Source organism: Electrona antarctica, assembly GCF_951216825.1.
Source record: "Electrona antarctica genome assembly, chromosome: 11".
NCBI lineage: Eukaryota > Metazoa > Chordata > Actinopteri > Myctophiformes > Myctophidae > Electrona > Electrona antarctica.
Genome location: NC_136792.1, coordinates 1,547,624 through 1,571,851, shown reverse-complemented (window position 1 = coordinate 1,571,851; position 24,228 = coordinate 1,547,624). Strand labels below are relative to the sequence as shown.

General features: G+C 47.3%; 2 protein-coding genes across 2 annotated transcripts in view; both read right to left on the bottom strand.

The window, feature by feature from the left end:
• LOC306932981 (carbohydrate sulfotransferase 3-like) overlaps positions 1-7,460 on the bottom strand; it is a gene marked incomplete at both ends in the record, with an annotated part of 43,082 nt that extends 35,622 nt beyond the window's left edge. Inside the window, one exon of the mRNA XM_079514951.1 lies at positions 7,381-7,460. Within this exon, the coding sequence (XP_079371077.1) occupies positions 7,381-7,460 (80 nt within the window). The remainder of the gene's footprint in view (positions 1-7,380) is intronic.
• Positions 7,461-16,042: 8,582 nt separating this feature from the next.
• On the bottom strand, positions 16,043-22,103 carry LOC306932980 (carbohydrate sulfotransferase 3-like; the record flags this gene model as incomplete). Its single annotated transcript, XM_079514950.1, has 3 exons — positions 16,043-16,739; positions 20,758-21,204; positions 22,024-22,103. 3 exons carry the CDS (start codon positions 22,101-22,103, stop codon positions 16,043-16,045), a joined length of 1,224 nt encoding a protein of 407 aa, XP_079371076.1.
• Positions 22,104-24,228: the final 2,125 nt, after the last annotated feature.

Below are 24,228 nucleotides of genomic sequence, written 5' to 3'. Positions count from 1 at the left end.
GCTGCGGTCAGCCCTCTGGGGTTGTGGTGTGCCATTTGGATTGGCCCCCTGGGGTGGGTCTTGTTTACTTCGTGTTTGCCTCTGTGGTGGGCTCTTCTGTATTGGTGCGGCCAGGTGGGGAAAGTCTTCTTGTGATAGGTCCCTTCTTGGGAGGACCTGTACTACTGTTGTTTGTACCTTTGGTCTTGCTCCCGGTGTTGTTGTCCCTGTACGGGGTTGGGAGGTAGGGGGGGTAGGTAGAAGGGCTGGGCGGAGAAAGGGGATACATACAACTGGGGTAGAGAGGGTGGAGGACAGTGAAGGAGGAGAGGGAGGGGCAGTGGATACACAAGGGGAGGGTACGGGTGGAGGACAATGGGGGATCGTCCATACAGATGGGGCAGGAGGAGGGGGAGTGGAAACATGCATAACAGGAATAGTGGGAGGAGAGATGGAATTGGGGGCATGCAGAGAAACAACAGCAGGAGGGGGAGGGGCAGCTATTGCAGTTCTATTTGTTCTTAGCTGTGTGATTATCTGTTGAGCTTTGTTTATCTCCAATTGTTTTAGTCTCTTCCCTAAGTTTTTTCTAGCCCATCTGATTGCTATGGTGAAGGCTTTTTTCTCCTCGTCCTCTGTTAAGCTTTCTGTTAACTCTTGTTTGGTTGTGTTTAGGAGTGTAGTGTAGTGTTCTTCTAGGGCTAAGATTATTGTGTGGCACCAGTGTCTGGATATCCCTTCGAGTAGTAGGGTAGTTTTAGCTGTTGGTTGAGCTGGTTTTATCAAATTGATGAGTTCAAGTGTTTTCCTGGCTATACTCGCTGGTGGTCTGCTAGAAGAATTTACATTCTGCAGATGGTGTGTACTTATGATCAATTTGTTCATGGTCCTGATGGCTTTTAAGAAGTCACCTCTTTCTGTGTGGTGTGTGTGTGTGTAGGTGTGTGTGTTGTATCTTACTGTACCCGATTGGGTCTGGTGGTGAGGTCTCTCTCCGACTCTTGGTTGATGTACAGGCCGCTGGTCTCGCGGTCTGTTGTTCATCCAAGGCTCGTTCCGTCGCCGGTGGACCTGTGGCCTGTCTTCAGGCGGTTGGTTGTTTGGAATTCCCTGGGACTGTTGGTGAGATCTCTCTCTGAGTCTTGGTGGGGATACAGGCCTCCGATCTTGAGGTCTGTTGTTCATCCAAGGCTCATCCAGTCTCCGGTGGAATTGTGGCCTGTCTTCAGGCGGTTGGGTGTTGGGTCTCTCCTGGTGATGTAGCCTGTTTCCAGGCCATCGTCCAGGTGGAGGGTCTCCTCGGAAGCGAGGCCTGTCCTCAGGCCATGCTTCTCCGGTGGTTCGGCAGTGGTCTCTCGGGTAGTTCATCTGATGCATGCTATAGCGACGTTTCGGACTGGTTGGTCCTTCCTCAGGCAAGATTCTGTTAGAAGAATGATTAGTTGTGCTGGAGCCCTGGTTTTATGTGTTCCTAATGGTGGGCGTGACTCATAGTCCTTCAGCCAATTAGCTTTGTTGATGGGTGTGGTTTACTTGGCCATTGTTTCATTCCGTCCAATCAGAATCAATGGGTGTGTGTTCTCTTGTTCTGGTTTCTTTCATTTGTAGTGTGGTTTTTGTAGAGGCAACATGTCTCTACTGGAGAATCAGTAATAATTATAATAGACTTCCCCCAAGTTACAGGTACAAGCTCGACTGGGGGGACCTGGGGACTTCAGTGCAATGTACTTACATATGTTGCGACCGAAGGTCGCAACATATGTAAGTGTATGTAAGTACATTGCAAGGAATGAGTGCATTCGCCATGTACTTGATGACAAATGAATGGACTTGATAAGATATTGGGGTGCCCAATTCCGTATCAATTCCATTCATTTTTCGCCCAATATCTGAAACCCGGAGGTGATACTTTTTGGGTGAAAAATGAATGGACTTGATAGGATATTGGGGTGCCCAATTCCATATCAATTCCATTCATTTTTCACCCAATATCTGAAACTGCAGGTGGGCGGGGCTTAGGGATATTATTTTTATTAAAATGGGGGGGATTGGGGGGGCACTTTGGGGGGCACTGTCTGGGGAGGCACTGGGGGGACACTGGGGGTGGGGGGCACTTGGAGACACTGAGGGGGCACTGTCTGGGGAGGCACTGGGGGACACTGGGGGGGAACTTGGGGGACACTGGGGGGGCACATGGGGGGCACTGGGGGGACACTGGGGGGGCACTTGGGGGGAGCACTGTCTGGGGAGGCACTTGGGGGGCACTTGGGGGGGCACTGTATGGGGAGGCACTGGGGGGCACTGTCTGGGGAGGCACTGGGGGGACACTGGGGGACAGTGGGGGGGCACTTGGGGGGAGCACTGTCTGGGGAGGCACTTGGGGGACACTGTCTTGGGAGGCATTGGGGGGCAATTGGGGGGGGGGCACTGGGGGGACCTGGGGACTTCAGTGCAATGTACTTACATATGTTGCGACCGAAGGTCGCAACATATGTAAGTGTATGTAAGTACATTGCAAGGAATGAGTGCATTCGCCATGTACTTGAAGGAAGCCTAATCCAATCACTCTTAGATTTTATCCAGTTTATCCCTGAGTTTAAGTTTACCCTATTGTTGTAGGATTTTTGGTTTATTTAGCCTTATTGGGGTTAATTCACCCCATGGCTCCATTTCAAAAAAGAAACATTTACATGTGTTTCTCTTTTGTTCCCTGGGTCCGGTGTCTAATGGCCCATTTGGTGTCAGTGACACCTCTTTGTTTCTTGTCCCAGGTTGATTTGGAATGTGCTAATGTGTCCCCTATTCAAAGTCTGATTTCCATTGAGTGTTGGCTTTGTCTATGTGTCTGTGGAGTTTTGGTACAAAATCAAAACAACTTGTCTAATTTTTTGGCATGTTTAAACCTCCAGGAAAATCCGTGTTGAGGTTCTTGATCCACTGTCTTTCATTAAAACGTCTTTGTCCTACTGTCCAGTTGGGATTGTGTTGGAGTCCAGACACTTTTAGATCTGCAATGCCATGTGCCATGAAATGTTGGACAATTTTTTTTTTTTTTTTTTTTTTTTTTTTTTCCGGACTGGTTGGTCCTTCCTCAGGCAAGATTCTGTTAGAAGAATGATTAGTTGTGAACTGAAAAAGAAATTCAGGCACTGGGGGTGGGGGGCACTTGGGGAGGCACTGGGGGGGCACTTGGGGAAGCACTGGGGGGGGGCACTGAGGGGGCACTGTATGGGGAGGCACTAGGGGGACACTGGGGGATACTGGGGGGGAGAAACCGGAAGTGAGACTTTTTGGGTGAAAAAAATGAATTGATTTGATAAGATATTGGGGTGCCCAATTCCATATAAATTCCATTCATTTTTCACCCAATATCTGAAAACCGAAAGTGATACCTGTTTGGGTGAAGAAATGAATTGATTTGATAAGATATTGGGGTGCCCGATTCCGTATCAATTCCATTCATTTCTCACCCAATATCTGAAACTGGAAGTGATACCTTCTTGGGTGAAGAAATTAATTGATTTGATAAGATATTGGGGTGCCCAATTCCATATCAATTCCATTCCATTAGGGTTACCCAATTCCATATCAATTCCATTCTGAAATGCAGGTGGGCGGGGCTTAGGGCTAACCCTAACCCTAACCCAGGGGCTTAGGCACTTGGGGGGTGGGGCACTGTCTGGGGAGGTATTGGGGGGGCACTTGGGGGGGGGGCGGGCAGTGGGGTGACACTGGGGGCCACTGTCTGGGGATGGACTGGGGGGGCACTTGGGGGAACTGTCTGGGGAGGCACTTGGGGGACACTTGGGGGGGGCAATGTCTGTGGAGGCACTTGGGGAACACTTGGGGGGCACTTGAGGAGGCACTGGGTGGGGGCACTGAGGGGGCACTGTCTGGGGAGGCACTGGGGTGGCACTTGGGGGCACTGTCTGGGGAGGCACTTGGGGGACACTGGGGGGGCACTTAGGGTTACACTTAGTCATTTTTTCGATTTTGTTTACCCAATTCCATATCAATTCCATTCAATTAGGGTTACCCAATTCCATATCAATTCCATTCTGAAATGCAGGTGGGCAGGGCTTAGGGCTAACCCTAACCCTAACCCAGGGGCTTAGGCACTTGGGGGGCACTGTCTGGGGAGGCATTGGGGGGCTCTTGGGGGGGGGGGGCACTGGTGGGACACTGGGGGGCACTGTCTGGGGATGGACTGGGGGGGCACTTGGGGGACACTTGGGGGGGCAATGTCTGGGGAGGCACTTTGGGGACACTTTGGGGGGCACTTGGGGGGGCACTGTCTGGGGAGGCACTTGGGGGACACTGGGGGGCACTGTCTTGGGAGGCATTGGGGGGGCACTTTGGGGGGGCACTGGGGGGACACTGTCTGGGGATGGACAGGGACTTGGGGGAACTGTCTGGGGAGGCACTTGGGGGACACTGGGGGGCACTGTCTGGGGAGGCACTTGGGGGACACTGTCTTGGGAGGCATTGGGGGGCAATTGGGGGGGGGGGCACTGGGGGGACACTGGGGGGCACTGCCTGGGGATGGACTGGGATTTGGGGGAACTGTCTGGGGAGGCACTTGGGGGACACTGGGGGGGCACTGTCTGGGGAGGCACTTGGGGGACACTTGGGGGGGCACTGTCTGGGGAGGCACTGGGGGGACACTGGGGGACATGGGGGGGCACTGGGGGGACACTGTGGGGGCACTTGGGGGCCACTGGGGGGACACTGGGGGACACTGGGGGCGGTACTTGGGGGGAGCACTGTCTGGGGAGGCACTTGCGGGGCACTTGGAGGGGCACTGTCTGGGGAGGCACTGGGGGGACACTGGGGGGCACTGTCTGGGGAGGCACTTGGGGGGCACTTGGGGGGGCACTGTCTGGGGAGGCACTGGGGGGACACTGGGGGGAGAAACCGGAAGTGAGACTTTTTGGGTGAAAAATGAATGGACTTGATAGGATATTGGGGTGCCCAATTCCATATCAATTCCATTCATTTTTCACCCAATATCTGAAACTGCAGGTGGGCGGGGCTTAGGGATATTATTTTGGCCAAAATGGGGGGGATTGGGGGGGCACTTTGGGGGGCACTGTCTGGGGAGGCACTGTGGGGACACTGGGGGTGGGGGGAACTTGGGGGACACTGTCTGGGGAGGCACTGGGGGGCACTTGGTGGGGCACTGTCTGGGGAGGGACTGGGGGGACACTGGTGGGAAACTTGGGAGGGCACTGTCTGGAGAGGAACTGGGGGGACACTGGGGGTGGGGGGCACTTGGAGACACTGAGGGGGCACTGTCTAGGGAGGCACTGGGGGGACACTGGGGGACACTGGGGGGGCACTTGGGGGACACTGGGGGGGCACTTGGGGGGCACTTGGGGATTCACTGGGGGGGACACTGAGGGGGCACTGTCTGGGGAGGCACTGGGGGGGTACTGGGGGACACTGGGGGGGCACTGTCAAAATGGTCGTGGGGAAATGAGCTAGGAGCATGTTTCAGACGATTTGGAGTCAATTGGTAAGGGTTTGTAGTGACACATTTGTGGGTCCCTAAGCTTGCAAAAAAGTGTATTTATGATTATGTTTTATAGGGTCTAGCTTTGATTCGGGGACAATTAAGGAGCAGCTTAGGGTTCAGGGACAATTAATATGCATTGGGGAGTGGTCCTTGATGGATTTGGGGTGGGGGGCTAGGTTAGGGTTTAGGGACAATTAATATGCATTGGGGGGTGGTCCTTGATGGGTTTTGGGGTGGGGGGCTAGGTTAGGGTTTAGGGACAATTAATATGCATTGGGGGGTGGTCCTTGATGGGTTTTGGGGTGGGGGGCCAGTTTAGGGTTTAGGGACAATTAATATGCATTGGGGGGTGGTCCTTGATGGGTTTTGGGGTGGGCGGCCAGTTTAGGGTTTAGGGACAATTAATATGCATTGGGGGGTGGTCCTTGATGGGTTTTGGGGTGGGCGGCCAGTTTAGGGTTTAGGGACAATTAATATGCATTGGGGGGTGTTCCTTGATGGGTTTTGGGGTGGGGGTCTAGCTTAGGGTTTAGGGACAATTAATAAGCATTGGGAGGGGTCAATTATGGTTAATTGGGGGCTCAAATCCAGCCCTTACGCCCCCCTCAATCGTGTGTTGTAAGTTGTGTAGTGCACCCCTAAAAAACCCTAACCAATTTTTTTTCAAAAAATCATATCTCTGTCTAGAAATGAGATAAAGACCCCTCGGTATTTTTAAGGGAAAGACAGGGGTGGGAACTTAATTTATCACCTGTCAATAATTTTTTATAACATGATTAAACATGTGAAAAAAGATTAATAGGGCGATACCCAACTTCGTATCAAACTAACCCAATAACCCATCAACCCCTAGACCCAATAACCCATCAACACAACGCCCAATTAGCCCTCAATACCCGATAAATAGCAATAATATCCCTAATTAGGAATAGGAACCAATTATATATAGGAACCAGCATACAATAAGGTCAGACTGAAGAAGTATTTTGTCGACTGAGGCTTAATCAGGTTTTTGGCCAGGACTAGACTGAGCTGTGGACATTGCTCTGTGTCCAGGACTAGACTGAGCTGTGGACATTGCTCTGTGTCCAGGCCTAGACTGAGCTGTGGACACTGCTCTGTGTCCAGGACTAGACTGAGCTGTGGACATTGCTCTGTGTCCAGGCCTAGACTGAGCTGTGGACACTGCTCTGTGTCCCGGACTAGACTGAGCTGTGGACATTGCTCTGTGTCCAGGACTAGACTGAGCTGTGGACATTGCTCTGTGTCCAGGACTAGACTGAGCTGTGGACATTGCTCTGTGTCCAGGCCTAGACTGAGCTGTGGACACTGCTCTGTGTCCCGGACTAGACTGAGCTGTGGACATTGCTCTGTGTCCAGGACTAGACTGAGCCGTGGACATTGCTCTGTGCCCAGGACTAGACTGAGCTGTGGACATTGCTCTGTGTCCAGGACTAGACTGAGCTGTGGACATTGCTCTGTGTCCAGGACTAGACTGAGCTGTAGACATTGCTCTGTGTCCAGGACTAGACTGAGCTGTGGACATTGCTCTGTGTCCAGGACTAGACTGAGCTGTGGACATTGCTCTGTGCCCTTATGTCTCTATGTATGTAACTGTATTTGTCTTTCTGTTTTTGTGTTATGTCAAATGTGTGTATATGTGTTGCATACCAGGCCGCTGGGCCACAAGACAAATTTCAGTGCGAATTGACAATAAAGTAATATATCATATCATATCAATTAGACATTTACAGGTTTAGGAACCAATTAGACATTTACAGGTTTAGGAACCGATTGGACATTTACATGTTTACAACAGTATACAACTGGAACCAAATGGACCCGTAACTTCCACTGCATCTCAATATGAAGGCCACCTCCCTCACCTCGATAAGATGTTGGTCTCCTGTTCGATGATGACCAGGGCCACGATGCAGATGAAGATGATGGCATACTTGGTCTCCATTTTTAACGGTGGACCTTGAAGTGACGTCTAGTGTGTGTTCGCCAACGGCTCCTGTCTCGAAGGAATCTGTTCACTCAGCTCTCCTCCATTCATCGCTGTCGTTCAACAGACAAAACTCATTCTAGAATAAAGCAGTCAGGTTGAGGGTAAAAGGCCTCATTTACTAATAACGTACATGATATTCAACTTTTTACCACCATTTTTTCCACCAAAGCAAAACATTAGCCTTGATGCAGAAACAGTGTGGACTGAAACATGAGTATGGGAAACCACTATCAAATCCGGTATCCTTCAGCCGCGTATATCTTTTCTACGTCCGAGCATAGACATGGTAACGCCCCGCCTGCCTCTGATTGGCCTACCGACACAGCCGGTGTCTTCGGGGTGGAAGATTCATGCTGGATAGTCTGCTGCGCGAGGTTACTCTGTGGTGGGAAATAAATAAATAATACGATATATAATACAAGAGAATGACAGCTTGGCACGCGCAACAGTAACTTTTATTTTTTAGAAAGAACAACTTATTCAAGTGTTTCACACACATAAAGTCACACCGTTATACAATGGTGCTAATACAAAGCACACAAATTGATCAAACATGTCAAATTCCCACTATAGGAATTCACATCCCGGTGAAGATAATAGACATTTTACCTTCATCTGCACAGGAGATGCTGAGAGAAAAGACGCTGCTTCTTCACAAACACACCTGTGTGGAGTGTGGAGTGTCCGAGCTCATCTGAGGTTTGTCACGCCCTCAAACTACATTTCTGTGACATCAATCTGTTCTCACCTGACACTCTGTGACAGCAGCGTTTGTTTAGGACATTCACATAATTGCACTGCTGTAATTAAATGTTCTAACAACATTACAATAGTTTGAATAGTTTATGTTTTATGTCAGATGCAGAGATGCAGTGTTGCAGATCTAGGTGATGATCCAGTCTTGTCCATGTATGGCTATCCAGGGTTTGATGAGGTCAGTGTCGTGATCTTCATATGGAGACAGCCATATATGGAGCATGTTATGAGGCGTGACGGACTGACGGCCATACTGTATATGGTGGCGTGACGGACTGACTGACAGGTTTTGCAGGTTTCCATAGTAATCTGCGACCTACAGTCGCAATATTTCTATTTAATCTTCTTGTGTTACATAACTGACTATTCTAAGTTAAATCAATTGTTATAAACGTTTTCGGTGAAATATCATTTTTTGGGATCAGTTTAAAAAAATATATATAGCACGCAAGCAAGCACGCACTCACACACGCATGCACCAGTGGCACAGCCAGAAATGCAGTCCAAGATGGGCCTGGCCACGGCTAGCTGGGCCGTCACGCGCGCGCACTATATTTGCCGTATGTTGGGGTCTCTTTCGGGTTATGTAGCGCTATATTGGATCACTCCAATATATGATAGTTCCTCCGCTAGGTGGAGCCATCGAGCGGACTTACCGATGATTCCCGTGCTATTACACGGGAAAGTGACATGCGAGCGAGCGAGCAGTCACTGCTGGATGAGGTCAAGGCGGCTAACACACTATCTTATGACATTTAGTCGACTAAAACTAGACTAACACTAAAACATTCCAGGTGACTAAAACTAAGATTCTCTGTGGGGTTCAGGTCAGGCCAGTTGGCTGGTCAAACGAAACGTTGGAAAAATAAAGATTTTGATGGCATCGTGACTACGAGCTGTGCGGCCTCTCTCCTTTCTCAGTCATAGTTATCTCCTGCGGTCAGCACCTCCCCACTACTGGTGTGCGCTCCTACCTTCCTGTTTGTTTGACTAAAATCTTATGACATTTATAGTCGACTAAAACTAGACTAACACTAAAACATTCAAATGCTTTGGCAATGTCTCAGGACCCCCGCCCCGCCCCCTCCCGACCACCAATATAAATCGACTGCTACAATAACCTTAATAATAGAGACAATACACCATAAATAAATACTGAAACCAGATATAATCATTAGGGAAGGTGTATGCATGTACTATGTGTACTATATGTAAACTCTTCATTTCCACTTTCCAGCCATTCAGTTGCAAAAAGAACCCCCCCACCCCCGCCCCCCCCGGAAATGCTTTGGCAATGTCTCGGGACCCCCGCCCCGCCCCCTCCCAATATAAATTGACTGCTACAATAACCTTAAATAAAGTGTCAGGATGATTGGTGGTACTGTACGTGATACCTACCTGCAGCACTACGTCGTACGGTATGTGGTACTGTACGTGATACCTACCTGCAGCACTACGTCGTACGGTATGTGGTACTGTACGTGATACCTACCTGCAGCACTACGTCGTACAGTATGTGGTACTGTACGTGATACCTACCTGCAGCACTACGTCGTACAGTATGTGGTACTGTACGTGATACCTACCTGCAGCACTACGTCGTACGGTATGTGGTACTGTACGTGATACCTACCTGCAGCACTACGTCGTACGGTATGTGGTACTGTACGTGATACCTACCTGCAGCACTACGTCGTACGGTATGTGGTACTGTACGTGATACCTACCTGCAGCACTACGTCGTACGGTATGTGGTACTGTACGTGATACCTACCTGCAGCACTACGTCGTACGGTATGTGGTACTGTACGTGATACCTACCTGCAGCACTACGTCGTACGGTATGTGGTACTGTACGTGATACCTACCTGCAGCACTACGTCGTACAGTATGTGGTACTGTACGTGATACCTACCTGCAGCACTACGTCGTACAGTATGTGGTACTGTACGTGATACCTACCTGCAGCACTACGTCGTACAGTATGTGGTACTGTACGTGATACCTACCTGCAGCACTACGTCGTACAGTATGTGGTACTGTACGTGATACCTACCTGCAGCACTACGTCGTACAGTATGTGGTACTGTACGTGATACCTACCTGCAGCACTACGTCGTACAGTATGTGGTACTGTACGTGATACCTACCTGCAGCACTACGTCGTACAGTATGTGGTACTGTACGTGATACCTACCTGCAGCACTACGTCGTACAGTATGTGGTACTGTACGTGATACCTACCTGCAGCACTACGTCGTACAGTATGTGGTACTGTACGTGATACCTACCTGCAGCACTACGTCGTACAGTATGTGGTACTGTACGTGATACCTACCTGCAGCACTACGTCGTACAGTATGTGGTACTGTACGTGATACCTACCTGCAGCACTACGTCGTACAGTATGTGGTACTGTACGTGATACCTACCTGCAGCACTACGTCGTACAGTATGTGGTACTGTACGTGATACCTACCTGCAGCACTACGTCGTACAGTATGTGGTACTGTACGTGATACCTACCTGCAGCACTACGTCGTACAGTATGTGAGAGTCAACTCAACGGTATGTGACCACAGTGGAAAAGATGAAAACATGGCATGTCATCTGTTGAGAAGCACCGCCAACTAACTATCATACTATAATTAACTCAATGTCTGAATGAATGTCAGAAACACGTATCTCCTCACCGCCTGCAACAATCGCTCCCACTTTTGACACAGGCATTGACCATAATAACATGGAGGTCTGCACGAAGCCCTTTTTCCAATTTAACACATTATAAATTAATAATGAATTTATGAGTGAATTAAAAATGCGAAAACGCACCCAGGGCGCAGTACCCCCCCGCTGCAAGTATTTTTCTTAATGAACGGCAATTAAAGATATTTATGGGGGGGCAATATCTCACAACGGGTAAGGGCTAGTTATAATAACACTCAACATAACTCATGGAGACCCTCGGAGGGTCCACAGGCTCCCCATCAGACCTCTTCCTCACCTCTGATCAGGGTTAGGCACCTTTGCGTCAAACTATTGTGACACTGCATTCCTAGAAATCACGCCATGCCCTTCATTAAGCACTTAATATCATAATGATCTGTTTTGACTGTCAGGTCGTCATGCATAGGTTCATTCTTTATCATCAACATAGACTACAGCACCGCACCCTAATGGAACCACAACTTAAGCTATGTTGACAAACAAGTCCTCAAATAATCCTCCTGTCCTCAAATAACACTGTCCTCTGAGAAGCCATCTATCTATCTAGGCCTACTGTAATAACCTAATGTGTAGCTCTCAAGTATCCTACGCACCCATTCACCTAAGTGGCCCTTTTTCTCCTGCAACTGTACTGATATTAAAGACCCAATTATTGAAATCCCAAACATGGAATATATGTGGCATAATATATGTATGGGCCACAGGCTCACTGGGTAGCTATAGCTAAACACTTTAACCCTGACATCCAGCTAAAAACAGGCTCACTGGGTAGCTATAGCTAAACACTTTAACCCTGACATCCGGCTAAAAACAGGCTCACTGGGTAGCTATAGCTAAACACTTTAACCCTGACATCCGGCTAAAAACAAAAGAACTGCTGATCTACAAGCTCACAACATGATCGGCTCCCCCCCCCCCCCCCCCCAACAAAAATGGAGTGAGTATAGCCTTCTTTCTGCGTGCATGTAATGTGGCCATCATCCAACGTTAGGTCTTCAATAATTGATATCGTTTCATTGGGAGACAATAGAAGGATGGCTGATATAGCAAAGTAGAATTATCAAGGAATATGGAGAACTTTGTATATTAAAAAATGGTTCAGAAATGACCAATCACCAATCTATGGCACACGTTCGGAAATATATATATATATATATATATATATATATATATATATATTTTTTTTTCCTTTCCCGAACGTGCACAGACATTTAGAGGGGCAGGTTCTCAAGTGAAAAAAAGGGCACCTTGTGCAGCGCGTGGAACCGGCCGGTTGCCTTAATAGTGTGAGATTTATAGATTTGGGGCCCTAAATAATATATCAGAAGCTTTTTATCAAATTGATCAATGTCACCATGGTTCACATACTGCACAGTGGACCTGGTGGAAACCAGTTCTGGCCCTCGTTGCCACCGAAGCCCATTATAAAGAAAATAAAGAAAATTAAATGATATTGTGCATGTCGTCACCTGCACACCCGATTAGAGGAATTTTCAAAATATGAAAAAAAAATATATATATATATAAGTTATATTGTATTAACATACTCTACCATACAACGTGTCGCAGCGCGATGCGTTGTACACTCGTTTTACACTTGGTTGCATGCTATTTTCAGCATGCAACCAAGTAAGTGTACAATGACTGATAAGAGATCCAGTATAAGTAATTTTACACTTGGTTGCATGCTGAAAATAGCAGATGACTAGTTCACTATAGTCCCCTTCCTAACATTTTAGTCTAGTTTTTATTTGTTGACGAAATTGTCAATATATTTAGTCTTAGTTTTAGTCATCATAGCTTAGTTTCCATTTAGTTTTTGTCAGTGAAAAAAGTCGACGAACATTTTCCGTCATAGTTTCAGTTGACAAAATCGACAATGGGGACCGGCAACCTGACTGTAGGAAGTAAGTCCATAGTAAAGAACCTGGGGGTTATTATTGACTCAGAATTAAATTTCAACACTCACATTAATCAAGCAACCAAGACTGCATTGGTCCACGCTTTGGTTTTTCCGCGTTTCGATTACTGTAATTCCCTCCTCTCGGGCCTGCCAAAGAAGTCAACAGACAGAATCCAACTTGTTCAAAATGCGGCTGCTAGGGTTTTAACCAAAACTAAGATGAGAGATCATATTACTCCAGTTTTACACTCACTACATTGGCTCCCGGTGGTTTTTAGGATTGATTTTAAAATGATTTTATTTGTTTATAAATCCCTAAACGGTCTTGCACCTTCATACCTTTGCGAATGCCTACCCAGATACGTTCCTAACCGCCCCCTCAGGTCCTCCACTGCTGGCCTGCTTGAAGTGCCTAAAAAAATATGGTGAGGCAGCCTTCTGCTTCTATGGGCCTACAGCCTGGAATCGACTTCCATTTCAACTTAGACACGCACCCTCTGTAGACATTCTTAAAGCTCAACTCAAGACTCACCTTTTTACTCTTGCTTTTAATTGAGTTTTAGTTTTAGTTTTAGTTGAGTTCTCTATTCTGACCTTTTGCGGTGTGCTTTGTTTCTCGTCCATCTATGTTTTTATGCTTTTTTTGTTGTTTGCTCTTTACCATTGTTTTATCCGTCTAACTGCTTGCCTGTGTTTTATTGCTATTTTTATGTACTGCCCTGTGAAGCACTTTGAGTTGCATTTATGTATGAAAGGTGCTATACAAATAAAGTTTATTATTATTATTATTATTGTGGGTCACCAAGTGATGTGGTTGTAGACAGCCATAAAGAGCTGTCCAAGTGGTTGACTTACCCTTAACGGCGTGAGGAATGAAGTTGAACAGACCCATCGATCCAGCCCTCCACCGGCTCGGGTTGCTGAGCCCCCAACAGCAGCAGCACCAGAAGCACGGAGCCCCCAACAGCAGCAGCACCAGAAGCACTGAGCCCCCAACAGCAGCAGCACCAGAAGCACGGAGCCCCCAACAGCAGCAGCACCACAAGCACTGAGCCCCCAACAGCAGCAGCACCACAAGCACTGAGCCCCCAACAGCAGCAGCACCAGAAGCACTGAGCCCCCAACAGCAGCAGCACCAGAAGCACTGAGCCCCCAACAGCAGCAGCACCAGAAGCACTGAGCACCCAACAGCAGCAGCACCAGAAGCACTGAGCCCCCAACAGCAGCAGCACCAGAAGCACTGAGCACCCAACAGCAGCAGCACCAGAAGCACTGAGCCCCCAACAGCAGCAGCACCAGAAGCACTGAGCACCCAACAGCAGCAGCACCAGAAGCACTGAGCCCCCAACAGCAGCAGCACCAGAAGCACTGAGCCCCCAACAGCTCGCTTGTATTGGTTGAAACAACGATACTGTAGAAGATCTGATCTGTGATCAGTTTGTCATGACGCAACCGTCATTGTGAAAGAAATAGAGGGTATTTTCAGTTCCGTTTATTTGCATACATCGTCGACATTACATACAAGACATGCAAGGCCTGTCCGAACCACACTGACTTCTAATATAAAATTAAGGTTGAATAGTTCAAACAATATAAACATAATATGCTGTATGTGACTGATTATCTTACATACATTATTTATGTATAAAATATACCCGCTCGATTATACCTGACAAGTTAGGCAGCGCCATAGGCAGCGCCATAGCCAATAGACTACTAAGTATCATAGGCAGCGCCATATAGCCAATAGACTACTAAGTATCATAGGCAGCGCCATATAGCCAATAGGCTACTAAGTAGCATAGGCATCGCCATAGCCAATAGGATACTAAGTATCATAGGCATCGCCATATAGCCAATAGGATACTAAGTATCATAGGCATCGCCATATAGCCAATAGGATACTAAGTATCATAGGCATCACCATAGCCAATAGACTACTAAGAGTCCCAGATACTTAGCTTTGCTACATACTGTACAAACCACTTGACCTGACAAATACAATGAAGGAAAGAAGATGTGTATTTATCCCCTCGCGTCCTGCAGATCATTACAACACTCTTTATGGCATTATATTTTACATAAAATGCATGGCCCAAGAATGATGATTATTAAAGAATAATATATATGGCATTTGTCTGATGACATGAAGAACATGATTTTGGCACAGTATCCCGCGAGGCAGACCAAAGTTAAAACACATAGAATAGCATAGACGTCACAAAATACAATTTCACATTACTGCCAACTTCACCTGAGTCAAATATTTAAAGCCATATCGTCAAATATATCCGTTCTACAATAAACAGGTTGTCTTGTGGATTATAATAAGGGTGAGCATTGCGTCAGAATAGAGGAGCCCCTTGAGATGCAGCATCTCATTTTAGAGGGGGTCCTATATGCACCGATACAACAATACATGCAGTACTGTGCAAATCCACAATACACAGTACACACTATGCAATACAATTATGGCACAATGAATGTTGTATCCCTTACATCCTGTTAGTGTCATTGAGGCAAATAACTGGTAAGTGTGTATAATTTGACATAATTGTGTGTGGATCAAATGTCTGATCACTGGTAAAGCATCATTCTCATCTCGTGTCTGTCCCGTGACCCGTTTAGTTTGGGTGTGGAAACGGCACCTTTTGGCCATCAATCCACCTGCAACAATTAAAAGCACATTATACAACAGGTCGTTTTGAGGAAGCAATATGATTGGTTGAAACAGCCTTCTAGCCGTGGTTCAAACGAGCACCACTCCACACCTAATCAAAACAAAGCATTCAGCTGCTCTGTTCTCCCAGAGAGCAGCAAACTGGGTGGCTAGGCTAGCTAGTTTCTTGCGACATTTGTGGTCGTAGTGACTACATCTGCCATTAAAATAATATGTTTTTTCAGCGATTTTTTTAGTTTTAACATTACACAAGTCATTCGCACGTATAATTCGCGTCGCTAATTCGCCAGTGTGTAATGACTTTTACTGTTGTATAATTGTAACATTACACGAGAGGGGGTGGTTTAACGTCATTGATGCACTTCTGCATTGCTTTCGGAACTCGCCTTGCAGGCTCGTTCCTGCAGTATCGCAGGCGTGCGTTAATGACGTTAAACCACCCCCTCTCGTGTAATATTGCTTAAATCTTTGCTACATCAGGTACAACGGGTCAAGCAGGCTGACGGACCTATTGACCAACGTCTTCTCATCGTCCACAAGGCTGTACCCAAACAGTTCCATGGTCGGCCCGCACACCATCTGAACGACCTGGACCAGCTCGTACGGCAGGCTAAACCTCCACTTGTCCGCCTGCTCCAAGGAGTTCCTCATGGTGGAGTAAGGATCGATGTTCGCCGGCGTGGTCTGCGTGTTCCTCAGAATCCACTCCCTGGCCTGTGAACTGAACGGTATCCCCGCAAAGCTGTAAATCTCCTCGGCCTTCTGCATGGGGTAGCGGGTGACGTCCTCGTAGCGCAGCAGCATGTAGCGTCGCCGCAGCCAGCGAGGCCGGCTCAGACCCACCATGGCCGACATGCGGACGCTGTCGCATTCCTCCTTCAGCCACTTCACATGCTCGTCGTCCTCGGGCACCTTGCCCTGCCGCGCCCACGTCCTCCACTTCTGGAAGATGTCGGGGAAGGTCGCCATGCGGGACGCCAGGATGGCCCGGGGGTCTCGCACCAGCTGGATGACCCTCAGGTCCAGACGAGGGTCTTCCACCAAGGGACGCAGGATGTCTAGCTGGCGCAGGCGGACGGTCTTGATGGCGCGGTGCTCTTTAGTGAGGCAGGATTGGGACGCCAGGGACAGGTTGAGAGGCCTGCAGCTTTGCGTATTACACTGGTTCCTGGGTGAAGAGAGGGACATATCTAGCTGTAAGTCCTTAGTGTGGAGTCAAAACAAGACTCTCTGAATAACTGTAGTCGCGGGTTTCCAAAAGGTTGCATACTCGGGTTCGGGTTAATTTTCCTGCAGTTTGATTGGCAGCCAATTAACCGGAAACAAATACGAGGCCGGGGGTGTCATATTTGTTTCCATTGCTGCCAATAAGCCAATCAAACTAAGCTATGGGAAAGTTAACTGGATCAGTTAACCATACAATGGTACTTTCTGGATACCCCGCACAGAGCCTACTGTAAAACGCTGTGGCTTCCCTCTGCAATTGCAACGGCTTTCAGACTCCTGAATTAATTAGCCTGGCTGTTGAATCCCCCTATGCATAATAGCCTAAATCTTATCTTACAAACAGAATTACGTTCCCATATATCCTTTTACATCATTCATACAGTGATATGCAGTTTATGCACGGCCTATACAGTATAGACTGAACAATGCCTATACAGTACATCAGCAATAATGTGCTAATATGCTAATGTGAGTTTTGTGGTGACATTCAAAAGCCTATACAGATGCTTAGCCATGAGGCCCATAGGGCAGGAGCCTGTCTCCTGTTTCTGTAGCCATGAGGCCCATAGGGCAGGAGCCTATCTCCTGTTTCTGTAGCCATGAGGCCCATAGGGCAGGAGCCTATCTCCTGTTTCTGTAGCCATGAGGCCCATAGGGCAGGAGCCTATCTCCTGTTTCTGTAGCCATGAGGCCCATAGGGCAGGAGCCTATCTCCTGTTTCTGTAGCCATGAGGCCCATAGGGCAGGAGCCTGTCTCCTGTTTCTGTAGCCATGAGGCCCATAGGGCAGGAGCCTATCTCCTGTTTCTGTAGCCATGAGGCCCATAGGGCAGGAGCCTATCTCCTGTTTCTGTAGCCATGAGGCCCATAGGGCAGGAGCCTATCTCCTGTTTCGGTAGCCATGAGGCCCATAGGGCAGTAGCCTATCTCCTGTTTCTGTAGCCATGAGGCCCATAGGGCAGGAGCCTATCTCCTGTTTCTGTAGCCATGAGGCCCATAGGGCAGGAGCCTATCTCCTGTTTCTGTAGCCATGAGGCCCACAGGGCAGGAGCCTATCTCCTGTTTCTGTAGCCATGAGGCCCACAGGGCAGGAGCCTATCTCCTGTTTCTGTATCCATGAGGCCCATAGGGCAGGAGCCTGTCTCCTGTTTCTGTAGCCATGAGGCCCATAGGGCAGGAGCCTGTATCCTGTTTCTGTAGCCATGAGGCCCATAGGGCAGGAGCATATCTCCTGTTTCTGTAACCATGAGGCCCATAGGGCAGGAGCCTGTCTCCTGTTTCTGTAGCCATGAGGCCCATAGGGCAGGAGCCTGTCTCCTGTTTCTGTAGCCATGAGGCCCATAGGGCAGGAGCCTGTCTCCTGTTTCTGTAGCCATGAGGCCCATAGGGCAGGAGCCTGTCTCCTGTTTCTGTAGCCATGAGGCCCATAGGGGCAGGAGCCTATCTCTGTAGCCACTATGGGCAGGAGCCTATCTCTGTAGCCATGAGGCCCATAGGGCAGGAGCCTGTCTCCTGTTTCTGTAGCCATGAGGCCCATAGGGCAGGAGCCTGTCTCCTGTTTCTGTAGCCATGAGGCCCATAGGGGCAGGAGCCTATCTCTGTAGCCACTATGGGCAGGAGCCTATCTCCTGTATCCATCAGGCCCATAGGGGCAGGAGCCTATCTCCTGTTTCTGTAGCCATGAGGCCCACAGGGCAGGAGCCTATCTCCTGTTTCTGTAGCCATGAGGCCCATAGGGCAGGAGCCTATCTCCTGTTTCTGTAGCCATGAGGCCCATAGGGCAGGAGCCTATCTCCTGTTTCTGTAGCCATGAGGCCCATAGGGCAGGAGCCTATCTCCTGTTTCTGTAGCCATGAGGCCCATAGGGCAGGAGCCTATCTCCTGTTTATGTAGCCATGAGGCCCACAGGAGCCTATCTCCTGTTTCTGTAGCCATGAGGCCCACAGGGCAGGAGCCTATCTCCTGTTTCTGTAGCCATGAGGCCCATAGGGCAGGAGCCTATCTCCTGTTTCTGTAGCGTGAGGCAGCTGGATGTACAAGTACACCCCCTGGACATGACACTTACCCCCCAATCCAACCCTTGATGCTGAGTGTCAAGCAGGGAGACACTGGGTCCCATTTTTTAGAGTCTTTGGTATGACCCGGCCGGGGATCGAACCCCGACCTCCCAGTCTCAGGGCGGACACTCTAACCACAAGGCCACCCACTGAGCTGGTACAGATTGAGCATAGAGTATAACCACACCCCACTTCTGTAGCCAACACGGAAAAAACTGCTGTCAAAATCAACACTAACAGACCAAACCTGTTCTACACAGCTGGCCCGTATAGGCCAGTCAATCTAAGGTTTGACCCAAAATAAAATTGCAATAGTAATCGTTCAAGAACATATTATAAATAAAAAATAAAAAATTAAAAAATGAAATATTTAGTGGATCATGGTTAATTCAGGCGTTGAAAGTTGGGGTACCATTAATTCTTTCACCGCCATTGCTGTAGATGTAGGTCAATTGAAGCCTATTTTTTGATACTACGCTTACCGCCATTGCCGTTGATTAATGGCAATTGCGCTTTTATAGTGCATTCGATCGTTCGAGCCATAATGCTACTTACGTTAGCATCTGGTAGCTAACAAGACTCCGGAGCCCATCTTAGATCATCGGCACCATAAGAATCCATTCTATCCGTTTCTTTCAATCGCCTGTATCTCCTATTCCTTGTCATCTGGCATTTTTGGTCAAAACAGCGTTTCTTTGATGGCACAGAGCCGGCGATGTGGAGCTCTCCAGTCCCCCGGCATAGACCCATATTGTAAACAACAGTTGAACGGGACCTGTTCAACTTACTAGGATAATACTACTTCCGGTAGTAAACGTGGCTTTTCAAAATAAGAGCTCGACTGGGAAAAATGCTGGCGTGAATTAGATCCTAATTTTTCAATAAATGCTAGCGGGCTAAGTGTTAACAATCCGAACGCCCAGGACGAAGTTCTTTGTCCTTTCTATTAGTAACGCCCGTCGCCCAGGACGAAGTATTGTCCAAAAGACGAAGTTTATTGATACGAGAACAGATCGCATGGCTGTATAGCCCAGGCGCGCCTCCTGGGCTCTCCTCGGTGACGCGCAAGAGTGAGACGTCATCGAAAAACTCCCTCCTCTGTTTAGCTGATGAAAACGAAAATCTTAAAACGTTCATTACTCGCAATCTAAATCATCCCGTCTTTTTCTGAAAAAATATCCTGTGTTAGACGGCGCTCCGCAGTCCAGTCGCTAGTCTCGATAGATTTATTCTTGTCTCCCGTTGTTGTCGATCGATTCTAGAGTGGTGTGGCTATTGTTAGCTGCTACACAACATCATGAACTTCCGCCGGTCCGTCCGGAAAAGGCGTCCGTGTTTATAAATCGACTGGGCGCAAGAATGTAATGGATTAAATAGTTCCGGGCAATTAAAGTGTTAACAACCTACTGTATATAAGGCAAAACATTTCTAAATTTCATTATGCTTTAAGTAACATGTGACGTGACGAACTAGGGGGTTTTCATGATTCTGAATCCATTGCAAGCATTAGTTTTGCACTCCTTGGGGCTAAAAATGGCCATAGCCGTCATCACAAATGTGATGAGGTCAGCAGTGGCAAAACTGAATGCTTGGAATGGATTCAGAATCATGAAAAACCCCTAGTTTGACACGTCACATGCTACTTACAGCATAATGAGGAATTTAAATGCCTTATATAGGTTGTTAATGGTACGGTACCCCAACTTTTGACCTGGAAAAAAAGTATGTTCCACTAAATCCATAAAGGAAAACTTTTAATATATGATGTAGGAGGATATTAGGACCAATTAACGATATCACATTACTATTGCAATATCTTCTGGGTCACGCCCCTTTGTAGCATAGATTGACTGGCCGAATACTGGCTCTACGTGAAAACAAAAGTTATCAAAATCTGCAATACCACAGATCCTTGACCGCAGGAGTGCAGACAGGCTTTTTACAGAGAGCTGCGCTGGCATGTCTACAGAACAGCGTGGACGTCACATGGTTCCGAGGCCGCGGAGAAATGAACTTTTCCAGAGGGGTGAAGTCGCACAGGAACAGTCCCTGGAGAACACCCTTGTGGATCCCTGCCAACACCGACCCGGTGGTGGCCTTCAGCATGGAATTTACGTGCCACAGGGGTTCGTACAGATAGAACATATTGTCGCCGTGCTGGTTGAAAAGCTCCCCCACAAACGAGGAACCCGTCCTGGTCGAGGCGAGGATTAGGATGTGCTTGTGGCCTCCGCTGTGGCTGTGGGCGTCCATGATGTCCTCCTCCTCCTCTGGCTCCTCGGAGGGCAGACCCTGCTGGGTTTGTGGCGTCGGATTTGGAGTCACTCTCTGGATCAGCTCATCAGAGACCCTGATGAGACAAGTTGGATTTATTAGCTCACATTTCATATAAACTAATTCAGCGTACAAACAAATGTTGTAGTTTTCCCAACCACCGTGACCGTGGTCGTCACCGTATCACCTAAAACTGGGGTATGTGTGGGCCTTAAATCTCCATCTCCATCACACATACAGTAGAGGCCTATACTTTATATTGTTTAGATTTGACAGGTTGAATTGTGCAGTTTATTTTGGTCTACAAAAATGTCAATATGCATGTTCTTTTAATTTCTTTCTACTTTTTGTCTATGTTGAGTCGGGTCGGGTGCTGCAATTTCATTGCCTGCAAAATTGATATTACAGTACGGTTCTCAAAGTGGGGGTCCGGTCCCTCCGGGGACCCCCAGGGGTCCTTGAAGGGGTTCCAGGGGCTCACCAGCAAAATCATAGATAGATAGTTAGGAATAGGAACCAATTATATATAGGAACCAGCATACAATAAGGTCAGACTGAAGAAGTATTTTGTCGGCTTAATCAGGTTTTTGGCCAGGACTTATGTCTCTATGTATGTAACTGTATTTTTATTTCTGTTTTTGTGTTATGTCAAATGTGTGTATATGTGTTGCATACCAGGCCGCTGGGCCACAAGACAAATTTCAGTGCTAATTGACAATAAAGTACTATATCATATCATATCGATATGATTAGACATTTACAGGTTTAGGAACCAATTAGACATTTACAGGTTTAGGAACCGATTGGACATTTACATGTTTACAACAGTATACAACTGGAACCAAATGGACCCGTAACTTCCACTGCATCTCAATATGAAGGCCACCTCCCTCACCTCGATAAGATGTTGGTCTCCTGTTCGATGATGACCAGGGCCACGATGCAGATGAAGATGATGGCATACTTGGTCTCCATTTTTAACGGTGGACCTTGAAGTGACGTCTAGTGTGTGTTCGCCAACGGCTCCTGTCTTGAAGGAATCTGTTCAATAAATCTGTTTTAATAAATATATTAAAATATAGGTCTAACTTCCCCTAACCTCCCAACATGTGGCTTGTCAAGGAAAGGGGTAGGATGAAATCAAAAGCAATTGCTTCTTTATTATACACATCTGCGTTTATCACAATTTTAGACAAATTAAACAGTTCAGAAACAATGCAATGTACTCAGCAGTGTTGTTATTGTCGACTAAAACTAAGACGAAAAATGTTCGTCGACTACCTTTTTTCACTGACCAAAACTAAATGGAAACTGAATGAAAACTAAGCTATGTTGACTAAAACTAATACTAAATGTATTGACAACAGATACAAACTAGACTAACATGTTAGGAAGGGACTAGTGGACAAGAGATCCAGTATAAGTCATTTTACACTTGGTTGCATGCTGAAAATAGCAGATCTACAAGCACACAACGCATCGCAGCGGGACAAGTTGTGAGCTTGTAGATCGGCTATTTTCAGCAAGTGTAAAATCAGTCATTACGACGCCATCAAGGCCCGCCAAAAGACATTTTAGTCGACTAAATCAACTGTAGATTGAGTCGACTAAAATCTTATGACATTTAGTCGACTAAAACTAGACTAACACTAAAACATTCCAGGTGACTAAAACTAAGATTCTCTGTGGGGTTCAGGTCAGGCCAGTTGGCTGGTCAGTTAAGCACTGTAATACCATGGTCAGTACACCAGTTACTAGTAGTTTTGGCTCTGTGGGCAGGTGCCAAATCGAGCTGGAAAGGAAAATCAGCATCTCCATAAAAGCTTGTCAACATACTGAGGCTTCCACTGTCAGTGGACCAACAGCATGCAGATGACATGGCCTAAATCATCACTGTGTTTTATCAAGTCCAGGGTCTCAACACAACCGTCTATTATGATATTGTACAGCACTGTTAGCTCTGGTCCATAGCTCTAATGCGTTGCATTTATAGAGCTATGGACCAGAGCTACAGCACTGTTAGCTCTGGTCCATAGCTCTAATGCGTTGCATTTATAGAGCTATGGACCAGAGCTACAGCACTGTTAGCTCTGGTCCATAGCTCTAATGCGTTGCATTTATAGAGCTATGGACCAGAGCTACAGCACTGTTAGCTCTGGTCCATAGCTCTAATGCGTTGCATTTATAGAGCTATGGACCAGAGCTACAGCACTGTTAGCTCTGGTCCATAGCTCTAATGCGTTGCATTTATAGAGCTATGGACCAGAGCTACAGCACTGTGTGCTTCCATATCTTGCTTTTTGTTGATGCTGATCTAACTTTTCCAGCAGGACTTGGCAACCTGCCCACAGAGCCAAAACTACTGGCCCAAACACACGCATGTGCATACGCACGCACGCACGCACGCACGCACGCACGCACGCACGCACGCACACAGTATATTAAATATCAGAATGTTTGACTCCCTGCTGACTTGCGATGGATTCAGAATCACGTTGTTTCCTCTGGTCCAGTGCGTAAGCAAACTCACTAACACACTTTTTGAATAATGTTTAATTTTCAATGTTGCAACACTTAAAATATAGAATATGAAATGTTAACGGTAATATCGTATCATATCGATATCACAATATTTGGCATAAATACAGAGATATGAAATGTTGTGCAGCCCTACTGTACAGATAGAAGGAATCCGTGTATCTTGTGTTCAATCAATATTCTGTCTGGTGTCCCAAAATTGAAAATCGAAAATTGGCTTGTTTTTCAATATCAGCTTTTTAACTACAAGGATGGAAAACGAAAATTGACTCAAATCGCGTTTTTCTTTTTTGTTAAACACAACTTCTTGCCAAGTATTCTGAAATCGAAAAACGAAAATCCAAAAATGCCCTTTTTCAATTTCCAATATCTGTCTTTCGTCTACCAAAAATGTGCCAAAAAAGCCAAGTCGGCTCTCAATGTTCTCCCCGGCTCCGCGCGTAATAACGCGCGCGCATATGTGCGTCCTCCCCAACGGCAAAGTAGGAGAGAGAGAGAGAGAGAGAGAGAGAGAGAGAGAGGGAGGGAGGGAGAGAGAGAGATAGGGGGACTCTCTCTCTCT